A 24,868-nucleotide genomic window follows, 5' to 3' on the forward strand; every position below is an offset into this window, starting at 1 on the left:
GTTTGTCCATTTTTCCTTTTAAGGTTGTGGCATAACATTTTCTATATTCTTCTTAATATGTCCTTAAGATTCCAGTCTCGGTTTTTGTAGGGAATTTTATCATTAAATGGTAAGTTGAGGTTATTGCCCGGAAAAGATTTAGGGCTCGTCTACCTAAGATTACATTGTAGATTGAAGGGTGCTCCACTACTAAGAAGCCTACCATCTTGGTAGTTTTGTGAGGTGGTTCTCCAATAGTGATTGGTAGATCTATACTGCCCAAAGGAATTAAGCACTCTCCACCAAAGCCGATCAATGGAGTACGAATTTGTTTCAATTTTTCCCTTCCTATATTTATCTTGTCAAATGCTCCGCATATAAAATATCTGCTAAACTTCTGTTATTCACTAAAACTCTGAAGACTTTTCTATTTGCTAGAGTTATCGAAACAACCAGAGCATCATCGTGTGGTTGATGTATCCCTCTAGCTTCTTCTTCTGTAAAAGTGATGGTGTTACATTCCATTCTAGCCTCTTTTGGAGGTTTACCTACTAAGTTTACCAGTAAAGCCCTCGATGCTACTCGAACCTCCCGTGCGTTAGCTTTTCGTGCCCTGTTGGAGTCCCCTCCTTCTGCAAGTCCACTAAATATAATTCTTATAAGGGCTCCACCTGCAACATCTTGGTTTTGTATATGGTCGGGTGTTACTGTGGCAATACTTTGCAGCACATCAGCCGAGACTTCATTTTGAATATCTCCACGCTCTTTCCTTTTTACAAAGTCTTTTAAATACCCTCGTTGGATTAAAGACTCTATTTCCTCTTTAAGATCAAAGCAGTCGTTAGTATTATGGTCATGATCTCTATGATACCTACCATATTTGCTTCTGTCTCTTCGATTTGGTGCGGTTCTGATTTAAGTCTCTTATCTGCATGAGTAGATGTTCTCTTAGTACGCTAAGTGTTGTGTACCCAGAGTCCCTGCTTTGTGAGACTCTTGGTCCCCTGCTATCTCCTGGTTTATTTCTTGTCTCGATTTTCAACTTGTTCATCCTTCTTTTTTCGTTTTTCTCCAGCTCTATGAGGGTCCAGGTCTGCCCTCTTTGCATTGGTCAGCTCGTCGACATTAGAGTATTTCTAAACTCTCGATAGCAACTCGATGAAGGTCCTTAGTGCATTCTTAGCTAGCAAGTAATAGAATCTTCCTAGTCCAGACCTGCCATTATTGCCGTTAGTGCCACCGCATCTGTACAGTTTTATACTCTTTACTGCCTCTTTGTTAAAACGAATAATAAAGTCCTTTAATGACTCATCATTCCCTTGCTTAACTGATAACAAGTGAGTTGGGGGAAGCTGATGGTCTTTTACTCCCACAAATTGACCAATAAACATCCTACTAAGCTAGGTAAATGAAGAAATAGACCCAGGCTTCAGCTTTTCATATCACTTACGTGCTACTCCTGTAAGCGTTAAGGAGAAAACCCTGTACATGGCTGCTCTTGTCACCCCTTGCAACTCTATCCACGACCTGAAGGTCACTAGATGCTCAGTTGGATCTCCTTCACCTCCATATAACTTGATTTAAGGCATCTTAAATTTTGCTAGCGATGGGGCCTCTAGTATAACTTTGGTGAACGGTGGTTCTACCTCTTCTAATAGTGGTTCTGCAGGACTTTTCTCTATCTCATCCACATATTTCTTAAGCTTTTTCAATTCTGCTTTAAGACTTGCTGACCTAGTACTAGCACTAGAGGCCTCTGACACATGCTTCTTATATTGACGTTTTGAATTCAACTTGTGGCACAAATCCTGCTTAGTCTCCAGCATATGTCAGAGGTCCTTTGGGTGACCAATATGACTTCCATGAGTCTCTACTCTTCTGGCTAATTTGGTAGGGTTACTTTTCCGATGAACCCATTGTGAGCTATTATTGTTATCTTGTAGAGTATCCTGTAAGTTATTCTGTAACCCTTCCTCTTCCTACGGAGGCGGATTTAGGTTTGCTCAATGTTCCTGGTTCTCTATATACTGGAGAACCCTGGCCATATTATGCGTCAAATCAACCACTTGCTGCACGAGTGGTGGATGTGACCTAGCATTACTACGCTGTCTTCTTGGTGGACTAGGAACTGAGGGCAACCTGTTATTGCGGCTGCGATAACTACTCTGACTCATGGTTAGCAAGGGTTTGATGCGACTTTAATAACAATGTTTTTTATACCATCCCCACAGACAACGCCAAACTGTTGATGCAGATTTTTGGTCAACTTAGAAAATTAATTTACGCGGGGGCGATATAACCAAAAAAACATAGAGAATTAATGTGGTTCTCCCTTTAGCCTATGTGCACGAGCAGAGAAAGACAAATATTTTATTAAGATTGCACTAACAACTTGACTCTCTCTCTCTTTGCTATTTTTTTTTTCTGATCCCTTACACTATGAGAGACCTCTGCTTTTATAGCATTCTATAGATAAAGTTCTTTTCTAACTTGAACTCTATCTAACTTTCCTCCATCCTCTAGGATTTTAATTATAAAGTATTTCTACCTTTCCATATGTTGTATTTGAGTCAAACTCTATAAAATTTTTTGGGCGAAGCAATGCCCTTTTATTGTCCTTGAACGATAGCTCCTCTATTTAGACTTGACTTTTCTTATGCAATCCATAATCTAGAACTGCGTCAAGGACTGTCTTGAACCATAACTTCTATCATCCTCCACTCCTGCTCCCCATTCCTGAGGGCCTAATTCTCGCTCTATGTTCTTGGGGAACATGATTTCTGCTCCCTATTCTTGGAGAGCATGGCTTCTAGGGCTCATAAAAAGGGGGAGCATAATTTCTGGGGGCCCATTCCTGGGGGTAGAATCCTTGCACCCAATTCTTTGGGGAGTACACTTTCTAGGGCCCCATTTCTGGAGATGAAATCCCTGCTCCCCATTCTTGGGGGAGAACAATTTCTAGGGCCCATTTCTGGGGTAGAATCCCTGCTCCGCAAGAATGAGGAGCATATTTTCTGGGGCCCCATTCCTGGGGTAGAATCCCTGCTCCCCATTCCTAAGGAGCGCACTTTCTGAGGCTCATTCCTAAAGATGAAACCTCTACTCTCCATTTTTTGGAGAGAATATTTTCTAGAACCCTATTCCTGCAGGTAGAATCCCTGCTCCACATTCTTGGGAGATCACACTTTTTGGGGCCCCATTCTTGGGGGTAGAATCCCTTCTCCCCATTCTGGGGGAGCATGCCCCATTCCTAGTGGTAGAATCCCTGCTCCTCATTCTTAGGGGAGCATCCTTTCTATGGCTCATTCCTGGGGTAGAATCCTTGCTCCCTATTCTTGGGGGAGCATACTTTCTGTGACCCAATTCCTGGGGGTAGAATCTCTGCTCCCCATTCTAGGGGGGCATACTTTCTGGGGCCCCAATCTTGAGAGTAGAATCCATGCTCCCCATTTTTGGAGGAGCATACTTTCTAGGGCTTATTCTTAGGGTAGAATCTTGCTCCCCATACTTGGGGGAACATACTTTTCGGGGCTCATTCCTGTGGTAGAATCTTGCTCCCCATTCTTGGGAAGCATACTTTCTAGGGCCCCATTCCTGGGGGTAGAATCCTTGCTCCCCATTCTGGGAGAGCATATTTTCTTGGGGCAACACTTTGTACTTTATTGACTACTTTATATTTTCCACAACATACTCAAAGATTATCCGTTTGTAAGGAGAACGCAAACTATTATCTATTATTTCCTCCCTTATTGTAGTAAAATTTTAGAAACGTTCATTTAGATGACGTCTTCCAAGTTGATTTAGCCTTATATTGTTGTTTTGTTGAGGCCCTACCGCATCAACATCATGTTCTTGAAGATGTTGAGGTTCTTCTGCGTTCACATTGTGTTCTTAAAGATCCATGGTGATTTTTGAATATTGAAAAAAAAAGAAGAATTGTAATAAGCTTATGATATTCACGAGTTAAAACTTACAAGTGTCAATTATCATAGTCTATTGGTGTGTATATATAGTTATTAGTTAGTAATAAAAGAACAAAAATTAATTTGGTTAGTTTCCTAAGTGGGAGTAGTCGAGTAGATAGGAAATATTTATTGAAATATAAAAACTTGTGGTATGATCTTGTGATTTGTGAATTTTGTGATCTTGATTCTTATGAAGCGGTGGAAAAATTATTAAATTATTTAAAAAATAAATGAAAAACTTAAAACTTAAAAGAAAGGAAGAACATTTAAAAATAATAATAAAAGAAATGAAGAAAATTGCATTGTTTGCACGAGCCAGCCCACAAGACCACAATGAAAAAATATTGAATTTGATGATTATTTAAAAATAATTAATTTTTATTTGACAGTTTAACTACCCAAGCTGACAACACAATGCTCACAATTTTGCTCACAATTTTCTATTATATAAAATTCTGAATTTCATTTTCGGCGCTGGACATCTTTATATAATTACACCGCACACAATTTTGAATTTTCAAATTTCACAGATTAAAACAGTCAAATTGATATGACTACTTAATTTTACAGCTCTCTGCACGTTTTTTAATTTTACAACTCTCTGCACATTACACCAATTAAAATTAAATCCTTTTGATTATTTAATAATAATAAAATTTTAAATTGATTCGATTACTCATTTAAATATTAAATTGATTTGATTACTCAATACTCACCCAATGGACACAACAAATAAAAACTTGAAACAAAAGAAAAAGTAAAATGCAATGGCTCAATTTATTACTAGAAGCTCTGCGCGTCTGCCATTTTTACCATTAATATTTTTACTTTTTTACTCTATTTAAACAATTTATTCATTCTCAAGTTTCATCTCAATTCTCAATCTCTATCTCCTCATTAACTCTCGTCTTTACGGTTCTACACAATCTCTTCTAAACTCTCCTACAATCCCAAACAATTTCTTTTTCTTACACAAATCTCAAATAAAAGTGAAATACCATTTAACACAATTCTCTTGACACACTTCTTTCTTGCTCACTGAGTGTTTTCTTTTTACACAAATACACCACAGACATTTTTGTTTACCAAAAATTTATTTGAATAAAATGTCTCACTCTGACAAAATTTATATGGGAAGGCATTTTGAGTTGGATGAGAATTTTAATTTTCGTGAAGAGGGAGAGGACGTTCTAAATGAAAAATTGTTGCATCCAAACTAAATCCGAATAATATATTTATTATGCCACTTGAGCGATCTCCTCCTACTTCTCAAGCAAGTCAAAGTTGTTCTACTTCTATTACAACTAGTCGTACTTCTACCATCAATACCAAACGACCAAGAACATCAATTGTTTAGTCATGTTTTAGTTTGGAAAAATGTTTGAACAAAAAAGGTGAATTGGTGGACGCAACAACGTGCAAATTTTGTCAAGCTGTTTTAAGTGCCAAAAATAAAGATGGAATTGAACATCTCAAATAACATATGGAAACTTGCCAGGCAAAATACATGCCACAAAATCCAACACAAATTCAAATTTCACAATATGGTTCTAAACCTTTTGGTACTGTAACATTACTCAAATATTCACAACAGAACATGCGAGAAAAATTGGTTAGATATATTCTACAGTAGAGCAACCTTTAACATTTGCGGAAGATGAACGACTAACAAATTTTTACAAAGGTATGTTCAACTTCAACTTAAGAATTGCCTAGAAAGCACTAAAACGTTATTTAACCTAAATTTTTCATGACATGAAAAATTCTTGATTAATACTTTTATCAATTTTAATGGTGTTATTTTAGTTTCTTCTTATTGTTGGACTAGTATTAATATGACCGATTATTTTTTAGTGATTTCCCACTCTATACATGAGATTAATGGCAAATGGAGATTGGAAAAAACAATTGCTTGCATTTCACGAATTAGAATATCCTCATAATGGTTTAATAATTTACTCTACCATAATGTTTGTTTTAAGAGAATATGAAATTACTGATAAACTATTTAGCTTATAATTTGAGAATGCATCAGCGAATACTACTGCAATTGATATGTCTTTGAATAATATTTCGCTCTGACACCTACACGTAACTCAAATTTTTTTCGTATTAGAGGTATATGCCATATTATTAATCCAATTATTCAAGCTAATATGACCCATATGAATCCTTATTTACAAAAAATTAGAGCACCTTTAAGATGTCAATAGTCTTTATCTACATTGAAAATTTTTGGATTGAAAAAGAGGAAATTCAACCTTGACATTCTAAATATTTATTGTTGCTTTCTTGCCAAAACTATTCTGAAGTAATTTCTAATTTTTACAATGAGAGAATGAATGATTATGATTGGAATGTTGCATTTAAATTTCTGGATTTGTTTAAGGCATTTTATGAGTCTATTCTTGCATGTTTTACTGATTATAAGCCTACTTCTTGTAAAGTGCTAATCCACCTATATAATGTGAGTTATGCTTTTAAGACTTTTGAACAAAATATTATGTTTAAAAATATTTGTGATGCTATGGAGGAAAATTTTCAAAAATATTCAAAAGATATTCCTCACCTATTTATATGTGTAGTGGTGTTGGATCCTACAATCAAAGAAGTTGGTGCAAAACTTTTAGTTAAGGACATTATTGAAAATTTCCTAAGAGGAGTTGACACAAATTTTGATACAATAATGTCCCCTATGAATGAACTTTTTAATTTTATCAAAAAAAAATTGGATCAAGCAATACAGATTCTAATGTTCAACAAGCATCGACTTTTCATATAAATCCAGCTTATCTTTTGTTGCTCAAAGGTAAAGGTATTGTTTCTAATATTGATACTGATCGTAATGAATTGTAAATGTATTATTCTACCAATCTTGAAGATTTAGTAACTCCTTCACAATTGTAAAATTTTAATATTTTAAAATTTTGAATGAGTAAGAAATCTTTTTTTTTTCATTATACTATCCATTATAGTCGTATTTTACTAACCCCTCCAGCTTCAACTACAGCATCAGAGTCAACTTTTAGTGCAAGCAGCAAAATTTTATATGAACGTCAGTCAAATTTATCATCAAACTCATTAGACTTTTTGATGTGTCTGAAAGATTAGAAAGATGTTGAAAGTCTAGTGCAACAAGATTGGCAAAATGCTTAATGAAACAAATTAAAAGTTTAGATTCTAATCAAGAGGAAGTGGATCCAAATTATGCATAGTAGTCAACATTGAACTTACTTCAAGAGACTAGAGACCTTCTTTCCTTGTAACTTTTTTGCATAAATTTTACTAGTGGAAAGGTTGAAAACTTACAAAAGATAGATAGTTCAGTCGGTGTCAATCTAGTTGGGATGAACAGTTAATTGTAGTGATGTAAATTACAACTAATTTTATTTAAACTACTAATATTGTACTTGCACTTAAACTCCATTGAATGAAAATGCAACTTTTAATTTATCATAAAACATATTTCATTCATAATTTTATCTTGTGTGTACCTATGAAAAATATTTCATTTACAAATGAAACATATCTCCTTTAACTAATTTTTTTATTTCATAAATGAAACATTAATGTTGTAAAATTTTAGATTTATCATTTATATCATAAATGAAACATTAATGTTGTAAAATTTTAGATTTATCATTTATATCATAAATGAAACATTAATGTTGTAAAATTTTAGATTTATCATTTATATCATAAATGAAACATTAATGTTGTAAAATTTTAGATTTATCATTTATATCATAAATGAAACATTAATGTTGTAAAATTTTAGATTTGTCATTTATAAAATCATGATTTTAATAATTTAATTTATTAAAAATTTAAAATCATGATATCGTTTATTCTTTAATAAATTATAAATATAAAAAATTAGAATTTTTTTGAAACTAAGACTTAAACTAATTTTTTTAAATCTATGGTTATAAAATATATTAAAAAGTTTAATTTCAAGTTATTTGTAAAATCATATCATTCTATATCTATTTTTCATTAAAAATTTTAATTTTATATATTTTGTCCTAAATGCTATTGATGGCCCACGAAATATGCTTATTGCTGGTCTTTTTACGTGTCATACTTTATCTCATCTCTAATCGTGTCATATTTTTAAGGTCTACGTGCTTAAAATTCTAACCTAGCCCAGCTCCCGTGCATACCGTGCAATGTCGCGTGCCTTATCAAAACATGCTCATGTCGCACTGTGTTGTACAGACACATGCCGCTTGATCCGTTAGCCATCTCTATACTAGCAATGAGTCTAGACAATGGGGTATGCGTTAGTGCTTCGTTTTAGCTATTTGTCTTTTATAATTCAAGCAAAATAAGCTTCAAAAACTGAAGATGCATTACATGGTTTAACTGGTTTTTGTTTTGAACTGATGATGTAATGGTCATTCAATGTGAAAAGGTAGTTTGATTGGTGGTATAGAAATTGTTTTGAGCTCATGATCGTCTTAAATGTATTGTCATTTAAGTTGGACGTTAAGAATTACTTGAAGTGATGCAGTTTGTTTGCTGTCAAAGTGGCCAAATTTGATTTTTTTTTCTTTTTTTGCGTTATAATCTGGAGTTTATATGACTTAATTCGTTCAAAACATAATCTTACCTATTTCTAACATTTATTAACTCCTTCTCATTGTACCATTTTTTAGCCTTATTTACATGAACATTAAGGTTGTGATTGATGGTGAAATGATTAAAATTGGGCCTATAATCCTTGAGCAGTACACTTTAAAAAAGCTATATGATGTATTGGAAGCCTAGAAGATATGCCAGAAAAGTGAATTTTAAGATCACGCTTCCGTGGCAAAATTCTAAAAAAATGTTGCACAATGACTTAAAACTTCAAAATGCCTTTGAACAGTTGAGAGACAAGTCAAATGCATAGTCTATGTTCACAATCATGACCGAATTAGATTCAGGGGCCACTATCTATAGATAGTTTGAGAACCATGTAGATGCAGCACAATTTATAATATCAACACCCTAGTTGAGCAATTCCCTGTTTCGTTAAATAAAGAGGCTGAATTTGAGTAGTTTGACCTTGTTGAAGTAAATGATATTGTGGTGCTTGACTTGAATGAAGCCATAATATCTTCAGAATTTGAAAACAAAGGTATTATTATAAAGGATTCGTTTGAAGAGCGACAATAAGTTGAGGCTGCAAGTAATGAATTAGCAAAGGCCATAGTTATTGAAGAGTGGTAGTTATGATACTGGAAATGATGATGCTTGGGACGCTAGTTTGGATGACTATAAATACAAAGACAACAGTGGTTCAGAATAAGATAAATCTTTAGATGATGATGCGTAAGGTGAATGTAACAGATATTAGGTAAATTCAAGGGGTTTTGAGTTCAATACAGATGATTAGAGGATTGTGCTGAAGGTTAGAGCAATGAATAAAAGTGTGGATGAGTTTGGGAAGGTGGTGAAAGTATTTGCTATACAGAATGGTTCTAAGTTAAAAAGGGTGAAAAATGAGAACAGTAAAGTCACACTGATAAGTACAGCACTAGATTGTACTTGGAGGATTCATTCAAGTCCAAAAAGGAATATAAAGCACTTTCGAATAAAAACATTTCGGCCTGAACACATTTGTGCTAGAGCTAATGAAAACTGTAAAGCAAATTCGACTTGAAATGTTGCAACATTCCTTCATCTGCGTAGGACCCTTAGCTAAACATTGAAGTAATTGTAAGTGAGTTATTCAGGAGATTTGGTATCAAATGCAGTAACTAATGGCAATATAGGGCTGAGAACAAGGCATTAAAGCTATTATGGTAAGACTTAAGGCTAATTACAACAAACTATATAGGTATATGCATGCAATACACAATCTTAATCTTAGTTTAATTATAATTTTTTATAGAGATTGGTTAGATAGTGGCCAAAATGCCCATTTTAAGAGGTTCTTTATGATGTTTTATGCAAATAGGAGGGGAATTTTTTAAGGGGTGTAGATAATTTATAGAACTTGATGGTTGTCATTTAAAGGGTTATATAAGAGTGTCTTGTTGTCTGCTGCTAGTATAGAATAATGGTATATACCCACTAGCAATGTGTGTGCATAAGAGTGAAAATTCTAACTCTTGGTTGTATTTTATGGATAAATTAGATGAGCAAATAGACTGTAATGATGGCAGTTTGTCCTTTTCTCAACTATATTTGGATACTAATAATGGCTTAGCTCAGTCCCTTCTTTTTTCTTTTTAAGTATACAAGAGTGGCTTGATTGACTATATGTTTTATTGTAATTGAGAGTTATAAATGTAATTAACTTAGAAAGCACCATTGCATTTGACTTATAAAGCAGCAAAATACATTTTTAGTCGTCACTGTTACATGTAGTTTAAGAAACATTAGACATTTAGACTTAGTGGCACAATACATAAAGTATATCACAACATTGAATAGAAAGACTAGGACATTGAATACAACTATAACCTTACCAATAGTTGCACCATTCGCAGATTTTTGTGACTTCTCTATTATGGCCTTCTACGCCTTCATATTATTTTTCAGTTGCAACTAGTTTCTCATAGTGTACTTCTGTAGACACACATCCTTAAAATAAAGCTCCATCATTCAAATCATCTCTATTTGGTATCCATCACTTAAAATATTTGCAACCATTTTTGTTAGCATAACAGTAGTAAAGCATATGTAGATTGTCATTGATTATGCAATCTTCAAATCAAGTCTCATGTAGCATTTGCATACCTAGTTTGAGAACCTAATGAGCTTGTCATTGACTATATTCCTCCAAACTGACTCATAAAATGTGTTTGATCGAACTAAATTGTTTGAACTTTGTGAATCCATTGATGTGAAAGAGTGTTCTAGTTTTAAATAATGCTTGGGAAATGCTGAGTTTTTTAATTGATTGTCGAAATATATATCACAGATGGTTGATATGGAGATGAAGTGATATTGGTTGTGTTGGTTTGGTGCATTTGAAATGAGATGAATGCTAATTTGTTTTTCTTAAATTTGGGAAGCAAATGATATGCTGCATATTGATCTTGGCATTGACGGTTTATATAGCCACTACCATTGCCAATATCACTATTGAAGACAATGATAAAAATAGCAATTAAAGATAATTTCCAAATTTTAGCTTTTATATTTCAAATCTTTTTCAAACATAAATAATCCAAATTTTTTGTTTCATTCATCAAAGTCATTTTGAAAATTGACAAGGGTGATTTGTTATTTTCATTGTACTCACTCCCCTTTGCGCCAAAACAAACACATTGATACTAATCAACAATTCTTCTCTTCAATATACAAATTATTTTTTTATAAATTAGAGGTATTTTGGTCATTTTATCATCCAACAAACGGTTAGAGAAATGGTATACTAACATCAAGGGAGGTAGCTGAGAATACATAAAAATAATCTATGAGATTGAGAATACGCCAAACCTCAGGAGAGGTTTGGCATAATTACCCAAGAGAAAAATGAGAAAGGAGGGTGTGGTTTGATTAGGTCTAGTGCAATACATTGCAGAATCTTTAACAAAGTATGTCTAGCATATGAATACCTAACCATCTAATTTTCTAGTTTGGTTGCCATAGAAATTTTGAGTTTAATAAATTATATTTTTAGTGTAATTTGGCTAATATAATTATATTAAAATTTTAAGAGATTTTAGATTAAGTGTTTGTGCTGGATTTTATCTTGACAACCTAAACAATAAAAATAAAGGAAAAGAGAATTGATGTTAGAGGTTGCCAAGCTATGTCTAGGTGTTCACACGCAAATAGAGGAGGGTAATTGCATTAGAAGAGCATTGATGAAGAGGAGGAGTGAGATAAAGAGAAAACAAGGCTGGGTATCACCAAGTTGTTTGGTCAAACAACTCTTGCAACACAAAGTTAGATGATAGCGTTAGGGGTGGTGCCGGCGGTGGCCAGCGACCACACTCCAACACTCAAGTCAAATTATGTAAGATAAAAGGTCGCTCTAATGTCACAAGGGACCTCAAAGCTGTAAACAATGTAAGAAAGTTTAGAGAGAGAAGAAGATGATGAGCAAAGTGTGAGATAATGGATTGTTCTTACAGTTACAATGAACCTTGAGCTTTGTGGAGTGTGTTTGAGGACCATTTGATAATTTTGTACATGTGTTTCCTTATTAATGGCTACCCTTCCTCAAGCGAAGGCATTTTGTAATTAGATTAATGGTCCCCAGATAATGATATTCCTAAGCTTGGGGGGCAAGGAAACCACCAGCCACTCTATTGCCCCCTTGCTTTATGCGCATGGCATTCCCTCCATCTTGTGGTTCTGCTACTCTTTAGACCACTATAAAGGGTAGTTGACATGATGCTTGTTTATTAGCTTAATTGAGAAATCTCTCTTGCTATTGGTTCCTTATATTTAGCCAAAGGTGATGTATTTTTAATTTTACAAATGATGGCTTGCACTGCTCACGTGTGCTCTTAACAACTAAAATTTTTCAGTTCCAATTGTGCTCTTTGAAATCACATGTCTTTTCAGGTTTGCCATTCTCTACAATAAGCTTACCTTCCTGTCCTTCTCTAGTTGTCCTACCACTCTATTCAAATTGCCGTGGTTTAAGTTGTTTGACCCTCTTTTTGCCACCTGTCATCACTCTGTTGGTCCACATTTACTTCCACAATTCCCCTAAACATCAAGTGATGTATAGTTATTTATTAAATGATAATTTTTAAACCTTAAAAAATTATTGATTTATCCATCACATAATTTAATAGATGAATATCACATTACTTGACATAAAACTTATTAAAGCATTACATTAAAAGAACAATATTACCGACATAAAAATCTAAACATTGAAAAATGGCTAATAAATTATATGTCCACTTTTTCCTTGTTAGCTAAACTTCAATTTACCAACTTATCCCTCTAATTAAAATACCTTCAGTAGATTTCTGAAAATATATATTATTGTAACATACTTATCTATGTAAAAAAAAAAAAGAAAAAAGAAATTTGCCAATTGTTATTAAAACATTAAACAACTTTAAGAGCTCCATGTGGCTCATTTCTTTCGAACAAGGATAAACATCTGATGGATATTAGTAGAAATAGATTTTCAAGCTAATTTTATGTATTTAGACTAGTTTCAAATTGTAATATGCACATAAAATTTTACAATTTAAAAAAATTATTAAAAATTGCATCATCTCACTCTCGAATGTAATTTGACAACTATAAATTTTGTTCGGGGTTGGAGAACGGCAAATGTGGGTTCCCATGTTGATAACAGGCTTAAGCTCCCTTAAAACCCATCCAAACTTGAGCGGACCGAGCTTGGACATGCCTGTTGGGAGTAGGCTCACTAGGATTCACAAGCCGGCCCGGTATGACACTACCCAATGAGTTTGATGGGTCATGTCATGTGGTGTCCAAATATACTTTTTTTTTCCTAGCAAAAGCCAAAAAGTATAACTAAACATGGGTCCAGCTACTCTATCACGAGGTAATAGGGGTGTTCAGAATCAAATTCGATCTTCTCAATCCGTCTAATCCGTAAAAATTCAATCCATATAAATCTGATCCGTGGATCCGTGGATTAGATATGGATTAAAAATTTAAAAATCCGCAGTCGATGGATTGGATATGAATGTACTTCTGTAAATCCGTAAAAATCTTTGAATCCACAAAATATATATATATAGTTAAAAAAAATTATAAATTTAATTAAAGAATATTATAAATGGGACATTACATAGTTACATAAGCACTATAATATATCTTAGCCATTACCCAATAATAATATAAAATAATTAAATAATCAAATATACAAATATAACTTGTAAAAATTGTAAAACAAAATAAAAGTAAAGTCACACGCACTAGTAAAAGCAAAGTAATATAATGCCAAGTTACCAACAATTTGTAAAGTCACATGCACTAGCAACACCCAATACTGGTTCGATACACCCTCGACATCGATTTGAAAGATGTTGGCCGCACAATTCCAACGAGAGCATGCCATTTTCTTCCCCGAGTCCATCAAGCCTTCACAATCACTGGTTCCAGCCAAACAATTGCACTATCACAACCTTCAAGATCACCACCCGTACTTCTCCTGGTTCCCATCATTGACGGCTCTGTAATCACCACTTTTCGACAAGTACAACAGCCCTGTTGAAGGATCAGATTATGTTTGGTTTCAGAAACTTCGCCATTTCAATTAATTGTGGCTTTATTTGAACAATTAATCTTAGTGTGTTATATTTTAAAACTTTAAACATATTATTGTAGCTTTATTTGAACAATTAATCTCGACGTGCTATATTTTGAAACTTTGAATGCATTGTTTTAGTTTTATTTAAATAATTAATTTGTTTAAATTTTATTCAATTTTAAATTTAATTGGTAGTAAAATTATTTTTATATTAGATTTTTTTAATTTCATTAGTTCATGGATTGGGGAGAACTAATTTTTTTTTAATTCGGAAACTAATGCATAAAATGGTGGATTGAATATGGATTAAGTTAAATCTACATCCGATCCGTAGACGTATGGATTGGATATGGATTGAGTCAAATCCACATTCGATCCGCAGATGTATGGATTGGATTTGAATTTAATTTAATCAATCCGTGGATTGGATTAGATTGAAAAATTATAATCCACAAAATTGTGGATCGGATATGTATTGATGTCAAATCTGTAAAATCTGATCCGCGAACACCCCTACGAGGTAACTAGAGATGGTCAATGGTAAGTTAACATTTATTGCGACACTTATAAAATTGTTAACAAAAAGTGGCTAAGCTTTTCTCCTCCACCGTTGCACTGAAGGCAACATCCTGCAGAGAGGTCAAAATTGTCGAACTTGACTTCACAGAGCACGGGAGATCACAATTCGTATGAATCAAAAGCCTCTTCTTTTATGGAGAAGCTAATAGAATAGGAAATAAAAGAAAGCAATACGAGAAAGAACTACACCATGATACTAAAACACAAATTCCTAAAAAAATTAAATGAGTACAAGAATTTTCAATTTGCAGTTGCTTGACTTGAACAGCTTCACATTCCTGAAGCCTGCGTCTATCTTTGATAAATAGTCTCCGACTGCAAATTATTAAAACACTTTCTGATGAACATAGCGCGGTTTCCTCCAACAAGAGAATGCATATGCAAAGAATGTGAAAGAAGGAATAAATGACATAAGCCGAATAATTTTCATACCTGTACTTGGCCCGATCTTTACTCTGTTGATTTACCACGGCATCAATGATCACATTGAATACAGAGAGAACAAATACAGAAAGGTAGAACCGATATTTAAAAAAAAAATTGCTAAAAAGGAAAAAAAAAAAATAGAACTCCAGCTTTGTTTATCACAGAATGTTCTCAAGGAAGTGATTGCACTTATCGGCCATTAATTTACATGCATATCAGTTTTATATGTAATTCAATGCATCAGCCTTTTTTGGGCCTAACCTCAATTCCTTGCATAATGAGGCTAGTGCCAAATTTATCAAAATCATGTAGGCTACATAACAACGTCCCATCATCTCCATTTTTATTGAAGAACTCACCCATCTCAATCTCCATCCATCCATCCTTTCTGTCTTGAATTAGTTGAAGCGTACTTTTACAAGGATCTTGGAACAATCTTTGTCTTCCCTTGTCATTGATTCCTTCAATGTAGACCCCAGACACTATACGTGTCCTTTGAAATCCACTTATGGGCTTACCAAACTGGAACACAAGGTAAGCTGCATAGTTGGTTCGGTGGGACAAAATTCTTGTGTCTAACCTTGCGCTGACTTCACAAAACCAAAAATACATTAAGTGCACGAGCTCAGCCACCTCAGGAAACCTGCCAATGCATAGATACATGCATGCAGCATATTGTTAGTAAAAGCTCCTCCCCATCACCGGGATTAGGATTTGAGCGCTGAACATGTCTTGTTTCAGTTCAAGAAATTTTACCGACTGAATGACTTGGCTTCCACAAAACTATTGATGAACTAACTGATTGTAATACTAAAGATAAAAGTTAAAATTACCTAGACTCTGGTAGTGAAGTCCATTTCCAACAATTGGGTGTATTTGCCCATTCTATACAAAGGCCTCTTGCCCCAACCATGTAACATTTTTTTCCGTATTCTTTTTCCAGTGCAAAGCTCTGTTGAGGGATATATTATGACCGTCTTTTAGCTAGATTATAATTTTTCAAATTTATATTATGTGGTATGGTTATGCATATACAATTTGGTATGACAAACTTTAAAATAAGATCTTAATTTTTAAGAACCTCATAAGATTAAGAAGTACTATTTAACTATATAAGACACTTAAAGTCAGCTATGTGTGACTTCAAGGTAGTTAAAGCTAGTAAGTTATTTTTAGATACTATATGGCTCGTTTGGTATGCCGGATTAGATTAGATTGAATCGGATTGGATTGGATAAGATAGAATAATATTGGATTACCTATAATATTATGTTGTGCTTGATGCAATATTGGATTGGATTATAAATAATCATGTCTTATATTATAATATTACAATTTACAACTTGTTGTTGTTATTGTTGTTGTTATTATTATTATTATTATTATAAACTAAAATTTTGTATTGTTAATTATATAAATCAATCTTAATGATATTAATGAAATATAAATCATAGTTTAAATAATTTTCATTTTTTAAAATATTTTTATGATATTTTTATTCAATAATCTATTATTTTATAAAAATTTATATTTTTGAATATTAATTTAATAATTAATTTATAATGTAAATTTGAAATTATAAAAATATTTAATAATTAAATAGATTAAAATAGAATTTTAATTTAATGTGCAATTAATAATGATTTTTAGTATAATTTATTATTTACATTACTAAAATCAATATTTTTTTATTACATTTATCACATATTACTATAATTTTAATATTTATAAATTATTATGTTTAATTGAGTTATTAATATAATCCAATACTAACAAATCCCATGGCCCCCTTGGGATAATTTGTTTTACAAAATTAAGATTAGCTAAATCCTAATACTCTTGAGGCACCAAACATGAGACTAGGATAAATTTAAAAAAACGAGTCTAATCCCCACTTTTAATCCTTCAACCAAACACAGCCTATATATACAATGTACAAGAGAAATTACCAATTTCTCTCATATTATAATCAATATATACTATTTACTCCCCTACTATTTGTATAATAGCAAATAACCCCCTAGCAATACAATTTTCAATAATGATACAGCCACAAACTATTGTACAAATTTTTTTGTACAACCTGAGTTGGCAGCTGACATGGCTTTGGCCACATCATCAAGTTTAGTAAACCTAAGCTAACGGAGTTAAACCTATACGGTTTACAAATTCAAATAAAAAGCATTCTTTTTTAATTTTTGTTTTCCTGTTTCTCTGACTTCACCACTTCGCGGGCTCCTTTTATGACTTCGGCTCTTCGTTTACAATCTTCCTTTGCCACCATATTTTTTTCGATTTGTCTATAAAATTGCCAGATTGATTAAGGGTATTTTCTTTACAATCTTCCATGTTATGTCATTATTGTTTTCGATTTTTTTCTAATTGAATTTGAGTCTTTTGTTTGGGGAGGATTGAATCCGCTTTTGCTATGTTAAATTAATTAATTTCTTTTAGTTTGAAGTCAAACAAAATCAGTTTGAATCATATATTTACTACGGCTTTATTAATAAACTTCTTTATTGTATTTTATTTCCATGAACAAAAATAGATTATTGCTTATTAATTGTTCTGCAAGTTTGCAGTTGAACAATCTGGAACTTTAGTTTGGATCATGTATTTATTACAACAATTATTGGAAAAATTGGATGTCAATTTGGCTAAAGTTGATAAATTTAAATGCATAAGTCTAAATAATAAGTTTATTTTTCTTTTTCAAACGTTTGATTATAAGTGCTAATTGTTTTATTTTTATAAAACAAAAACATCTTAACTTTAATTGTCAAACATTTTTTAATAAACTTAATTGTTAAATATTAATTTATTAAGAGGTGGCAAATGGGTTACAACACGGATACAAAATAATTTTGTATCGATAAATATTAACATGATTAATAAATAGATTGACATGACATGACAAATCAAATAGCAGTGTTGTTTCGACTTTCTATGTTAAATCACTCAATACGATTGCACATTTATAATATGAATATTAATTAATACATAATAATATTATTAAAAAAATTAACTAATCTATATATTGCATAATAAATTAATTATTTGTGTCATATCTATACTGTGTTATAAAATTTATCTATATTATGTCAACTTATGTATGACCTATTTTAAAGAGTAATATTGCCTCATTTGTTAATTTTTAATTTTTTTTATAAGAATATGTTAAACGGTCAAAATGATTAACACCATAAGTAAACAAGTAGAAATCATGTTTTGATATTTTGACATGATTAATAAATGTGCAATATCCTTATTTGCTAAAATTTGACACGACTCGAATAAGATACAATAAGAACACAACACAATTACATGAATTGACTCGCCTAATTTATTTATTGTGTATGAATATCAATAATTAAAAATGTGAAATGATCTGTACAAAAATTATATTAGTACTACAAAATAATTTATTTGACTCTCTTTTATTATAAAAGTGTTGGCATATTATTATTAGAAAAAAAATGTTTTTTTTATGCACAGGAAAAGAGTAGCATTTAAACTATTATACATATATCTTCAGCCTTATTAAAAAAAAAGAAAAGAAAAAGAAAAGGCCAGATGCATAAATAATATATTAATGGTACTTTTGAAAAAATAATTATGACTCTCTTTCGTATCTTTTACCATTTAGATATAAGTTAGGAGAGTTAATTTTTTAAGAAAGTTCATTTTTTTCCCCTCAGACTGAATTGTTTCATATTTAAATATAAGTTATACATAAAAAAAAAAACTAGTTGAATTCTTTAAATGTCTGAAAAATTAGCAGATTCAGACTCAAGGAAAGAGAAAAGCAAACAGTTCATATATGTATCACAAATAAATAAGTAGAAATTAAATAAAAATATAATTCAAAGAAATACCAATCACAAGAGATATAAATTTTTACATGAAAGACCTAACTACTAAAAACCACATAATCTTAGTTTGATCTAACGTTTTACTATATAATTAGTGGGATTACAACATAAATACTCTTCTTTATATAACACGAGAAGCTCACAACATTAAAAATCTTATCACCCTTGGCTTGACTTACAATCTATTGCTCTCACAAGTATTTTAAATAACAGCTAAAGAAAGAATGCAACAAAAATCAAGACCAACAAAAACCTAAAGGATGATGTTAGAAACATGCCTTTTGAATTTGGAAAAAAAATCAGAATCAAAATTACCTTATCATCTTATTGAATTTTCAAACCCTGGCCCCTAGTTGCAAGTGTTGGTCACTGTTTCTTTTCAAGAGATTTTGGCTTCACTTATCACTCTTGACACATATAAAGCAACTGTCACTTCTACTTCGTTAGGAAATTGAGATGTTTCCAAGATTACTCTTAGGAATTTGTCAAGTAACGAATAAATAGAAAAATTAAATGGATAATGCACCAATCACATCCATTTTATTCCTTAAATACCCTTAAAAGGTCAAAAATATTACAAAAATAATTCACACACTCTCACAAATCACTCTTAGAAACTATTTTGCTTCTTATGTTTTCTTCTTCTTACACTTGATGCATACAACACAAATGACAAGGGTATTTATAGTACCCAAAACTTAATTATAACCACACACATAAACTAAACAAATTTAATCACAACCACTCCTTTACTCTCAACCACCACACTATTATTAGCCTAACTCATTCCACTTACACCTACTTCACTAACCACACCTACCACATCAATCACACCAACCTTACCTATCACAAGAAACTTTTATGAAGAGGACTTGGGTTTCTTCAAATTGGATCAAGTTTATGATCTAACGGCCCCCTTAAACTTGATCCTGGGGCACCAAGCAAACTTCTGAATTTTACAAAGTCTTCTTACTTGAGCGGCTTGGTGAAGATATCAGCTGCTTGATCCTATGATTTCACATACTTGACTTGAACTTCTTTTCTTGTAATACACTCCCTTATGAAAGGATAACGATTATCTATGTGTTTGCTTCGATCATGAAAAACTGAATTATTGGATAGGGCAATTGTTGATTTGTTATCAATACAAATTTTGGTTAGCTCTTCTTCTGGCAAACCCAACTCCTTCAGCAAATTTCTGAACTAAATTGCATAACAAACACTTGATGTAACAACTAAGTACTCAGCTTCATAGGTGTGAAGTGTGACAACTGATTGCTTGTTTGACATCCACATGAAAGTAGTGTCTCCTATAAAGAGCACAAATCCTCTGGTGCTCTTTTGATCATTTACATCTCCACCCCAATCACTATCATTATATCCAACAAGCTTGTAGTCATTAGAAAATGAGTATAACAAGCTAAAATTAATTGTACCTTTAATGTAGCAAAGAATTCTTTTAGCAGCTTTAAAATGGGTGGTTCTTGGATTCTCTATATATTGACTCACAAGTCCAAAAACATAAAGGATATATGGTTGTTGAGTGTTAGAAAATGCATATTTATAAAGGAGAAAACCGTCATTTTCCATTTCAAGTCTTACTAACAACCCTTACTTTTATGTATTTAACCTTCTTGTGATTTAATTACATGTGTTTTATTTTAATTAAGTATTTTATGTATTTTAGGGGCATTATAGTCATTTCACAATAAAGGAGAGATCAGACGGCAAAACGGACATCACTTTTGAACTCAGGACAGTCGAAAACCTTAAGAGGAGCATAAAAGGAAAAATGGCACTATTCACATGTACGGTACTATTCACGTGTACGGTACTGTATACGTTACTGTTCATGACACTGTTCACATAGACGGATGATGACGTGGCATTGACCGATGATGTGGCATTGACTGATGAGGTGTCACGATCCTGTTGGACTAAAATTCTTATGTACTGTTGATGGTGACGTGGCAGCATATCAGTGGACGAAAAATCTCGCGTACGGTGCATGCATCACACAGGATTATTTTCAACCAAACCGCGTTACTGTTCATCCGGGTCAAACCGTGTTACTGTTCATACGCGTGGTCAAACCGTGGACTGTTGACTGATGACGTGGCAAAATCCTGAGCGTCCAAACTGTTTTTAATCCGATGGCCATGATTTACTCCATGTATCTATAAAAAGGGGGCCTCCCCCCCCTAATTTGATATCTCTGAATCCATTTTTGGGATCCATTTTCTGTAGTTCTCTCTCCATCTTGTATTTTCTATGTATTTTAATAAATTCCCATTTTGCCCCTAGTTCAATTATGAGTGGCTAATTTTCTTTCAAGCTTGGGTTAAAGGTGAAGTCTCAACATGTGTCATGGGCTTAATTTGGTAAATTTACTTTCTCTTCCCCTCTAGTTTTTGTGGATGTTTTGACTTCTCGTCGACAAATAATACTAATCTTGTCTAGTACCGCCTTGGTTACACCGGCTCTCTAGTATAAGGTTATTATTATTTGGCACGATAAGCCCTTAACACCATATTGATTAGAGCGTGGTTCATGCGGTGTGGATTCCCCCCTCATGATTTAATTGGTATTAATAAGGAATATTTAGCCCATGATGCATGTTGATACGGATCCAGATACCCAAGTACGTCATTTCAATAGAATCCTCTTCAATTCATTCTCGCCATTTTAATTCCAGTTTTAGAATTTATTCTCGCCATTTTAATTTAAGTTTTAGCATATTCCAAATAATTTCCACCATAATTCCAACCACCCATTTACAAAATTAATTCTATATATAATTAAAATCCACCTCCTCGTGGGATCGACACTTGTCACCATTGATCTACACTACAATAGATTCGTGCGCTTGCGAGTACATTAAAATTTGCACAACAAGTTTTTGGCGCCGTTGCCGGGGAGGTAAGTAATTTTAATTCATAGAATTAATTTTTTTGAATAATTTCTTTTATTTGTTTTCTTGTATTTTTTTATTATTAAAAAAAAAAGAAAAAAAAAGTGAATCTACATTTAAAGGTTAGTATTTCTTTTCTTTTTCTCCTCTTTAAAATTCTGTAATTTAATTTTCCATTTATTTTTCTTTGTAATTTTTTTTGTTTATCTTATTAATTTAATTTTTAGTTAATTTCTTTCACGTATTTATTTTTGTGTAATTTTATAGAAAGGTTGTAATAGCGCAATAAGGTTAGTATCGTAATTTCTCACTCTTCTTTATTTTTATTTGTTTTGTTCCCATCTTTATTTTTTTGTTTTGTTTGCATCTTTATTTTTATTTTATTTATTTTGCATGCATGGTCGTAGGTCATTATTACCTAACCTTGAACCTATAGACCTTGAATTAGAAAAAACACTTCGCACACACAAACACGTTAAAAATAAATTTGGAATGGATTTACAAGCACCACAGGAGAGGCCATTTAAGGACTATTTTAGTCCCTTAGCTAATTTGAGCACATCATGCATAAGATACCCAAATGTAGCTGCTAGGAGCTTTGAACTAAAACCTAGTGTGCTAAATTGTCTCCCCACATTCTATGGCTTAGAAAATGAGGACCCATATAATCATTTGAATGATTTTCATGCTATTTGTCAAACATTTAAATATGAGAATTTTTCAGACGATGATGTTAAACTCAGATTATTCCCATTTTCTTTAAAGGATAGAGCTCGTTCATGGCTTAATACATTGCCTGCTAATAGCATTTCATCATGGGAACAAATGGTAACAAAATTTTTGAATAAATATTTCCCAGTGCATAAAACCAATGTTATTCGCAGGGAAATCTCGGAGTTTACCCAAAGAGAGGACGAGCAGTTTTTCGAAACATGGGAGCGATTCAATGGGCTACTCTTGAAGTGTCCACATCATGGGTACGAGAAATGGCACCAATGCCAATACTTTTTGGAGGAATTACTACCAAATGTGCAAGAATGGCTAATGGCAACAAGTGGAGGAGAGCTAATGTCAAAAAGTGCATAAGAAATTTGGGAATTCTTCCAGCGACAAGCGGATAATTCCCAACAACGGAGTCGATCACTCAGGAATACTAGAAGAATTAAAGGAGTAAATGAGGTTCAAATTGGCGAGTCAACTTCGGGAATCAAAGAAGTCAAGGAGATGGTTGAAGGTCTTGCTCGACAAATAGCATCGTTATCGACTGCTAAATCAACAGAACCACATGACCATGACTCATACTCAGATCAAGCCAATGCCATAGGTGTAATGAGAAAACCATCGAATTACAACCCATACTCCAACACATATAATCCTGGATGGAGAGACCACCCCAATTTTTCATGGTCTCAAGGATTCCAACAAAATGGACCAGCAGCTCCAGCTCCACCAATGCAACAAATTCCTCAAGCCTCTCAGCCCCCATTTAGACCATTCAATTAGAATCAGAACTACTCTCAACCCAGACCATGGGAGGATGCATTCCAAAATTTCAAGAATGTTACTCACTCCACGATTGAGCAACAGAACCGCACCATTGATGGACTACGAAATGAATTGAGAGCGGGCTTCAACTCACAAGCTCAATCAGTTTCAAGCCTCGAGAAGATGGTGGGACAACTCGCTTCTTCAGTTCAGACCTTGGCAATGACTGTTGAGAAAGGAAAATTTCCAAGTCAACCAGTGCCTAATCCTAAAGGAGTGCATGAAGCGAGTACCAGTTCACCACAGCAGCATGGAGAGGTCAAAGCAGTAATGACCTTGCGAAAAGGAAAAGAAGTCGACAACAAAGTGGAGATGCCGGCGAAAAAAGAAAATCAAATTGTACCTATAAATGTTGACGACTCATCATCGGAGGAGAAAGAAGAAACCAACCCACGAGAATATGTTCCGAAAGCTCCATTTCCCCAGAGGTTAGCTAAAGGCAAGAAGGGAAAATCCACAGGTGAGATTCTCGAAATCTTCAAACAGGTAAGTGTTAACATCCCTTTACTTGATGCTATTAAACAAGTTCCATCTTATGCCAAGTTTCTTAAAGACCTTTGTACTAAAAAGAGAAATATGCATGTTCAAAAGAAGGCATTTTTAACAGAAAACGTTAGTTCTATACTCCAACATAAAATTCTTTTAAAATACAAAGACCCAGGCTCCCCCACTATCTCATGTAGTATAGGGAACCACACAATTGAGAATGCTTTGTTGGATTTAGGAGCTAGTGTAAATCTTTTGCCTTACTCTGTGTTTGTGAAACTTGGGCTTGGAGAATTACACCCAACTCCAGTGGTGTTACAACTTGCAGATCGGTCCACGAAAATACCTCGTGGTATTGTGGAGGACGTGCTTATCCAGGTAGACAAGTTTTATTTTCCTGTTGATTTCATTGTAATTGACACTCAACCAATAAAGGATTCAAGGAAGCACATCCCCATTATTCTAGGCCGACCTTTCTTGGCAACTGCGGATGCTCACATTCAATGCAGGACCGGAAATATGCAGTTGTCCTTCGGCAACATGACTATGGAACTGAACATCTTCAACATTGCCAAACAACCTCACAGTGCAGATGATGGAATTGTTGATGTGGATTTAATGGAAACAATAGTTGATAATACTTTTCTTTCAAACCTTAGTGATGATCCTTTACAGACATGCTTAACTCACTTTGGTTTGGATTTTGATATTGACAGATCGGTTGATGAGGTCAACGCCCTGCTTGACTCAGCACCATCTATGGACACTAATAAATGGAAGTCAAGAGTTGAACAACTAGCACCATCAGAGAAGAAACTCATCCCATCATCAGAATCACCACCGAAACTCGAGCTCAAACCATTACCCAACACATTGGAATATGCATTTTTGGGAGAAGAAAGTACTCTACCGATAA

The 24,868-nt window shown here is 33.4% G+C and overlaps 1 protein-coding gene across 1 annotated transcript; it reads right to left on the reverse strand.

Annotated features, from left to right (window-relative positions):
- Positions 1-15,268: 15,268 nt before the first annotated feature.
- LOC102625778 (F-box protein PP2-B10-like) lies at positions 15,269-16,477 on the reverse strand. The gene is made up of 2 exons (XM_052433197.1): positions 15,972-16,477; positions 15,269-15,781 (listed from the first exon to the last, which is right to left on the reverse strand). Exons 1-2 carry the CDS (start codon positions 16,049-16,051, stop codon positions 15,379-15,381), a joined length of 483 nt encoding a protein of 160 aa, XP_052289157.1. The 5' UTR covers positions 16,052-16,477; the 3' UTR covers positions 15,269-15,378.
- Positions 16,478-24,868: the final 8,391 nt, after the last annotated feature.

Source organism: Citrus sinensis, chromosome 9 (assembly GCF_022201045.2).
Source record: "Citrus sinensis cultivar Valencia sweet orange chromosome 9, DVS_A1.0, whole genome shotgun sequence".
NCBI lineage: Eukaryota > Viridiplantae > Streptophyta > Magnoliopsida > Sapindales > Rutaceae > Citrus > Citrus sinensis.

What these genes read in the sequence shown, in the direction of transcription:
- LOC102625778 (XM_052433197.1), bottom strand. Translation starts at nt 16,051, where the DNA reads ATGGTTGGGGCAAGAGGCCTTTGTATAGAATGGGCAAATACACCCAAT. An exon ending in ACTTCACTACCAGAGTCTAG is followed by an intron (nt 15,782 to 15,971) that starts GTAATTTTAACT and finishes ATGCATTGGCAG; the next exon opens with GTTTCCTGAGGTGGCTGAGC.